This window comes from Aplysia californica, unplaced genomic scaffold, assembly GCF_000002075.1.
Source record: "Aplysia californica isolate F4 #8 unplaced genomic scaffold, AplCal3.0 scaffold00054, whole genome shotgun sequence".
NCBI lineage: Eukaryota > Metazoa > Mollusca > Gastropoda > Aplysiida > Aplysiidae > Aplysia > Aplysia californica.
The window spans coordinates 1,011,109-1,018,672 of record NW_004797324.1 but is presented as its reverse complement, the minus strand read 5'-3'; the positions used below and the strand labels follow the sequence as shown (position 1 = coordinate 1,018,672).

General features: G+C 39.5%; 1 protein-coding gene across 1 annotated transcript in view; it reads right to left on the bottom strand.

Annotated features, from left to right (window-relative positions):
- Window positions 1–3,190: 3,190 nt before the first annotated feature.
- LOC101848498 (sodium-dependent proline transporter) overlaps window positions 3,191–7,564 on the bottom strand; it is a gene marked incomplete in the record, with an annotated part of 36,383 nt that continues 32,009 nt past the window's right edge. The window contains 3 exon segments of the mRNA XM_005092868.3: window positions 3,191–3,607; window positions 4,907–5,053; window positions 6,482–6,582. Coding sequence (XP_005092925.2) covers window positions 3,365–3,607; window positions 4,907–5,053; window positions 6,482–6,582 — 491 coding nt within the window.

The following is a 7,564-nucleotide window of genomic DNA, read 5'->3' as shown; positions in this document are numbered from 1 at the left end:
AAAGACGCAAACAAACATATCATTTTGTAACCCTCTCTGTGTCTTTATAAAATATTGCGAAAATCAGCCTCATGTACATAGTAGCAGAAAGTAAAACATTTGTTCTTAAACAGTAATCATACAATAAATGTAATGAGTAACTTTTGAGCATTGTCAGGTTTCGTTAAAAAAGTGGAGCAAGATATATACGAAAAAAGAAAAGTGTGATCAAACAAACAACGTAACATAAGATCCAGTGAGTTAACAACGAGAAGCCAACTTTTACAGGGAAATCAAGTTTACAATCTTTGATAACAACTTTTACATTTTCATTCGAATATAATATACGTTCCACGTGTTTAAAGTACACTTGAAAATTTTGCTGCGTTTAGTAAAAAGGCTTTTTGTACCGTCATAACTAAACATAATATTATGACGTGTTAAAGCTGGAGAAAGGGAAAGGGGAAGAGGACGGGGACGAATGACTAGAAGGACGAGGAGGAGGGAAAGAGAGCAAAGAAGAGGAGGGGAGAGGTGGATGAGGAGGAGGAGGAGGAGGAAAAGAATAAGTGGAAGAGGAGGTGGAGGAGGGGAAGAAAGAAAGAAGAATGTCAGAGGAGGTTCAGGATCGCAACAAAGTTGAAAATAAATACATGGATCGTCTAATCAATCTATATGATGTTTGTGATAAACAGTAACAATTTCACAAGATCAAAATGTGAGTATTTTTTTCGAGCTTGTCTCAAATTCACGGACAATAAGGACATACTCACTTAAGCTGTGGTCTAAAACAATCCAGTCCCATTTTTTCCTGTTTCTTCTCCTTACTAGGTTTTCGAAAAACTTACTTTTTTATATTTCTGTAGATACGCTCAAAAGTAATAAAGATCTGGAGATACCCCAATAGTAATCGTCTATCTACTGAGCATTGAGGAGATTCACTTTTCTATTTGCTTCCCCTCTTCTGAAGACCCCTTATTTATAACCATAACGCAACCATTACGACACTTCATTCACTATAAAATATAAATATAGATGTGCTATATGAATGCTATCTGCTATAGTGTATTTTGTTATATCAAAGCCACTTCAATAAACCAATATTACTCCTGCGACTACCTTGCCTCATGGACGACATAAAAAAATGAAGTTAATAATATCACCCTCTGCCCTCGCCATCTTACAAGTACCACCAAAGGCATTTATAGGACATCTTTTTTTAATGTCACTGAGCGTAGCGGGAAAAAAACACATAATCACGTATGAACAAATAAACACGTATATTATGAGCATTGATAGAAACACATGCTGTAGCTCAATGAAGAAGTTGGTTTGCATATCCAAAAACAAAACAACAAGTTATATAGACAGACCTAAAGTTTAAAGGAAGTGCAGCGCAGTCTACACTTTAGGAAATCTTAATGAGTGGAGGAGAGCTTTTTTTTCAAAATCTAAAGAAAATTAGAACAGATTTCCAAGGTCACAAACAGTAATTTTTTTCTTGAAATGATAATGCATAGGCATAACATGCCTCTCAATACTGTGAGGTCATTTAGGAGGCGGAACCTCCGAATATATCGTCGATCTCTGGTAGGACCGAGCCAAAATTGGCGGAGAGCCTTGAAACTCTACAAAACAACCCTCGTCCAGAATGATCTGTTGGGGGTCGAACCATAGATATTCGCTCCATAGTCTGACATGATACCAACTACTCTAATGGTGCGCACACCAACAGTAGCGTCAACAAAATATTAAGCCCTATATCCATTTAGGTATTTATTTATTTTTTAAAAAGCAGGAAAACCATCACTAGTACCTGCTGCGTCGCCGGCCAAAAACCACAATACCAACAGCAGCAGCGACAGCAGCGACAGCAGCGACAGCAGCGACAGCAGCGACAGCAACAGTAGCAACAATAGCATCAACAGCATCAACAGCAGTAGCAGCAGCAAAGTCAACAAAAGTAATCTTGAACTCGAAACAAAAAGAAGAAATCTACCCAGGATCGTATAATTGATAATAATATACTGCGTCGTTTCTTCCCCTCAAAACATTCAGTTCTAACAAATAGCAAGCCCCACCACCGCTGTCACGAAAAGACCCGCTTCGTAAATCATCTAAATTCTGTCGATGTGGGTGTTACAAAAACATCAAAGATTAGCAGTCATCGTTACAACATCGTCCACCATCATCAACAAGTCCGCGGGCCTGCCGCAGTCTAGTAAACTTTACACAACCACAAAATTCCTGGTTCCTATTCCGAATCTCGTCGGAATATACAATAGTAAACATAAACTAAAACAAAATCCAACCAACAAATTTATTATGCGGTGTTGTGTGCAGATCCATCAAGAAAGACGTTCGACGAGAAACAAAACCATAACAAGAGTAAAACAAAACAATGTCACCAACTAGACCGGTGTGTTGCAGATAAATACGAGACGCGAGAAAAAATTAAAGCTAAACAAATCAAAATATTAGAAAATAAAATAAAAGCAAAACTGAAAAAAACAAAACAAAACAAGAATACGAAACCAACAAAACATAACAATACCACCAAACAAACCGGTGTGTTTGGGATAACTCCAACCTAATGACGCAGCAAAACAAACAAACAAACAAATCAAAAGCCAAACCAACCAAACAAACAAACAATCCAAACGGAATCAAGCCAAACCAAATCCTTTATACTGATGTTTTGTCTGTAACACCGTCTCAATGACTGACCCTTGAGACCGAGATGTTTGTCTGTGAATGGTCATCTCGACCAATGTGTTGTGTGCAGCACCATCAAACTGACACCTTAAACCAATGTGTTGTTTCTAAATCAGTCACAATGACTTTTCATGCCGATATGTTGTCTGCTACGCCGGTCACACAAAGGCCCATCAGACCGATAATGTGTGTGTAACATTACCACACTGACCATTACACCAAAGCGTTGTTTTTAATGACAATGACAATGACAATGACAATCTTTATTCTTCTCACCGGGAGAAATATGTCTTGGTCATTAACAATGGCCATAGACGTTACAAAAGTTAGACTTAAAAGGTGCACTCATGCAAACGCACAACAAGACAGGACATTAGGCCAAGTAAATACATGTCTCACGTGCTGGGACAACCCGCTCCGTAAAACATTCTCTCTCTCTCTCTCTCTCTCTCTCTCTCTCTCTCTCTCTCTCTCTCTCTCCCTCTATCTCTCTTTCTCCCTCTCTCTCTGTTTCATTTGTAGCACTGTGTGTCCCGTAACTTCACTGAGTTTGGTACCAATGAATTTCTATATCTGTCTGTCATAGACGACCCATTTGACCAAAGTATTGTTTTACGGCCGTCCCAATGACATTTATTCATATCGGTGGGAAACGCCACACAATGACCCATCAGACTGATGAGTTGTCTGTATCGCAATAACCATGATTCACTACCCCGAGACCATTCCTGTAGTCTGGAGCAGTGGCGTCCTTGCTAATGCTATACGGCGGCAACATTTCATGGACCTTCACGTCATCCTCGGACAGAGAGGACGTGTTCTTGTTCCAAACTCGTATGGTGTATCGGTCGTCTCCGATACGGTCCTCTGGCAGAGCCGGGCCCCACGATTTGTGGCGTCTTATCATGTTAGGCTGAAATCAGATATAATAATATAACATTGTAAAGGGACGTGTCAGCGAGGAATGGAGCATCGAAATTATGCAGAGATGACAATATCGAGGAAAGAGACTTATTCTCTAGCTTCAACTAAGTGGATGGTTGGCGGGTGCTCTGGGGTGGTTTGCTTCTTCTTTCCTATCAAACATCTATCGTCCTTATCTCCCTTCCTTCATTTTTATGTTTGTTACACTCTTGTAACACCTCTAATCTTCTGACGCTCATATGACCTTATGCCGTAAAACCTCTACTAAAACAAACAATAACTTCCACACAGATGCAGTAGAGGAAAAACGACGTACGTCTCAAAATTTTGGAGAGATTCGATATCGAAAAATGAGGGGATATTGAAGCAGAGATACACGATAGAAATAATAATACGCCTGGACACCAAAACACAAAGGGAAGAGACGGCTGCTGATTTGGACACACACACACAGTGAGAGAGAGAGAGAGAGAGAGAGAGAGAGAGAGAGAGAGAGAGAGAGAGAGATGGAGAGAGAGAGATAGAGAGAGAATGAAAGAGAAAGAGAGATTTTGTTATAATGACAGTGTGTGTAATATTCTGTGTCAGAGAAGTTAGTAGAATACATCTACTTCAGTTATGTTTTGCCTGTTAGTGGCTCAACATCTTAGTAGATGACGATATACGTTTTGCAGCTGAAATCTGTATTGGAATCGTGTGTATCTTCCCAAAAAGTCAGATCATTAGTACTCTCTCTCTCTCTCTCTCTCTCTCTCTCTCTCTCTCTCTCTCTCTCTCTCTGCCTGTCCCGCCCTGTTATTGGGTATAGACTACTTGCGTAGTATCTATTCGTAGACAGCTCCGACAGAAATAGACCAGTCAAAATTATGCTTTTCGCCTCTAGACTAAGTTTTAAAAATCTTGGGGGTGGGGGGGGGGTAGAAGTTTAACCCATAATTTGATTTGTTGCAGTTAAATTTATAATTTTATTGAAAAAAAAAAGATTTCCGAATGTTTTAGTGGTTATATGTGTGATCTGCAGCAATTGATACGCAGTTTGACCCCCAAAGCAGTGTATCTGTGTGCGGGAGTGCGTTTCTGGATAGCTCCTGGGTGTTCGCCGGAGACGTCTCCGAATATCTCCTGCCCTCTACTTGTCTCGCTTCTGCGCGATCTTCTCTATCTCTAGCCATCTGTGCCCCATCCGTCTGAGATCTGTCTCTAGATCTAGTAGTCAGGATGTCACATTATACGAAAGAAAGAAAGAAAGAAAGATTTTTTTTTTAACTTGAGGTGGCGATAGAATTACCCATCCATATCTGTAAGCCTGCACTCCGCCCACGACCAACATGGCCACGATAGGCACGAGTTCGATGATACGTCCTATGGCCTCGGCCCACGGAGGTAATTTGGACTCGCTCTTGACTTGCTGGTATATCATCATGACGAAGATGAACTGTGGACGAGAGAGGTAAAACGTCAATTCTAGGTGTTGTTTTACGCCTCGATTAGCACAATTTTGATCATTTAAGAGACTAGCCTCAACCTACTTTGGCAGAGTGTTTTATTACAGAAAGGTCTGAAAAGCAACGCTGACCCATCGATAAAGCTAAGAAGATGTTGTTGTTGTTGTTGGTGGTGGTGGTGTTATTGTTGTTGATGATGATGATGATGATGATGATGATGATGATGATGATGATGATGATGATGATGATGATGATGATGATGATGATGATGTTGTTGTTGATGTTGCCGTTGTTATTGCAGTTATTGTTATAATGCGTTGCAGGCTTTGAGGTTTTCGTTGTTTGTTATTGTTGCCGTTGTTCTGGCAGTTTGACTTTTGTTGCTGTTGCTGCTGTTGTTGTTGTTGTTGTTGTTGCTGTTGCTGTTGTTGTTGTTGTTGTTGTTGTTGCTGTTGCTGTTGTTGCTGTTGTTGCTGTTGTTGTTGTTGCTGTTGCTGCTGTTGTTGTTGTTGTTGTTGCTGTTGCTGTTGTTGCTGTTGTTACTGTTGCTGCTGTTGCTGCTGTTGCTGTTGCTGTTGTTGTTGTTGTTGTTGTTGTTTGTTGATGATGATATTGTGATTTTGTTTTGTTGATCTTTAGTGAGGCTGATATTGTTATATAATACATTAATCAGTGTTGCTGACGTTGCTAATTATGTGTTTGTTCTTGTTGTTGTGTTGTTGTTGTGGGGTTTTTAAATGTCTTTGCTGTTAGTGTTGTATGTATTGCTATTGTTGCTTCTGTTACTCTTGGTTTGTCTTATTCTATTTTGTAGGAGCTACCGTTTTTGTTTGTAAGGCAGCGTGGTGAAATCAGGCGCTCGTCAAAATAATGAAAGTACAAAAATTGGCATTTTTACGCAGCTTTGGGATTTTTTATCGAGTTTTTGTTTTTTGGCTCAACACCTTTCATACCCTGAGAAGAACACATTTCAGTGTGAATTTTCACTGAAAAATTTTGATTACACTAAAATTACAGTCATAAAAGATGTAGATTTTCTATTTTCACAGACTCTCAAGCTCAGGAAATAATTCAACTTTGGCGGCCATTTTCTCGCATATTTTACCTCTGAAACCAGGCGAACCCTACCTCCTTCAATTGCTTATTATATCTTGACTAGTATTCAAGATAAATATATTTTTTTTTCATCAAAAGCAAGGCAAATGAACAGGCTTTAAGATTGTACCAATAGCTCCATAGGCCCCCAAATTGACAAGCGCCTGATTTCACCACGCTGCCTCACGTTTGTTATTTTGTTATTTTGTCGTTGTTGCTTTATTTGATTTGATTTTGAATTTGTAGTTGTTGTTGTATTCTTTAGGAGCAGAGGGAGAAGAGAGGATTTGGAAGGGGGACGGGACAGGTGTTTACAGACTTACTGCTAAAACGAGGGGCGATAGCACCGACCACGTGATGATCCAGTAGTACATGGGCTCGAAGCCAATCATCATCTTAATGTCTTTTCGGAACTCGTTGATGCCTGGTGACGGGTGCGGAAACATAGTTTTATTATTGTTGAATAGGAATGTTAAGATGATTTGGTTCTATCTATCTATTTATTTATCTAAATATCTGTCTATCTATCTATCTATCTATATATCTATTTATCTATCTATCTATCTATCTATCTATCTATCTATCGATCTATCTATCTACCTACCTATCTATCTATCTATCTATCTATCTATCTATCTATCTATCTATCTATCTATCTAACACAATTGCAGCACATGTAAAATCATAATATTTATTATAATCGAGCCAACAAACATTTTTTTCTGAAAGCTCAAAACAACAAGTTTCATGAAGAACTCATTTACTTTGAGGGAATGTTGAGGCCTATACAATTTGTAATAATACTGCTCACGGTTCGTCTGTTGGTGGCGAAGTTTGGAGTCGTTAAAAGAGAGTAAAAAACACAAAAGAAGGAGAAGAGATAAGGACAATTGCCGCTAGGTAGGAAAGAATCTTAATCGGTGGAAATTTACAAATTCACCCTTTTGTGAGAGGTGTAACGTTCATGAAATTGAAGATGAATTTCTCTTTATTTTCAGCTTTCCAAATTTGGTCCATAAAAGGAAATTATTAATATCCTCCAGTCTGACTCGGTCCACTGACAGAAATATGCTACGTGTGACCAATGATTAGAGATATGTGCACAACCTGTACTTTTTTTGGTGAAAACAATGGCCTTAGACACCGAATACAAAAGAAGGAGAAATCCACACCAGAGCACCCACCAACCACCCACGACCTGTTCTCATGCCCTTTTGGCGACATTCATTGACAGGTGAGGAGCCTGAAGATGTGGCATGTGTATGTGCTCTTTTTGATAATGTCTCACGCGTTACTCTATTCTTGAGCATCTTTATTGCAAACACACACAAGCACACACACACACACACACACACACACACACACACACACACAGACACCCACAGAACCCCCCCCCTACACACACA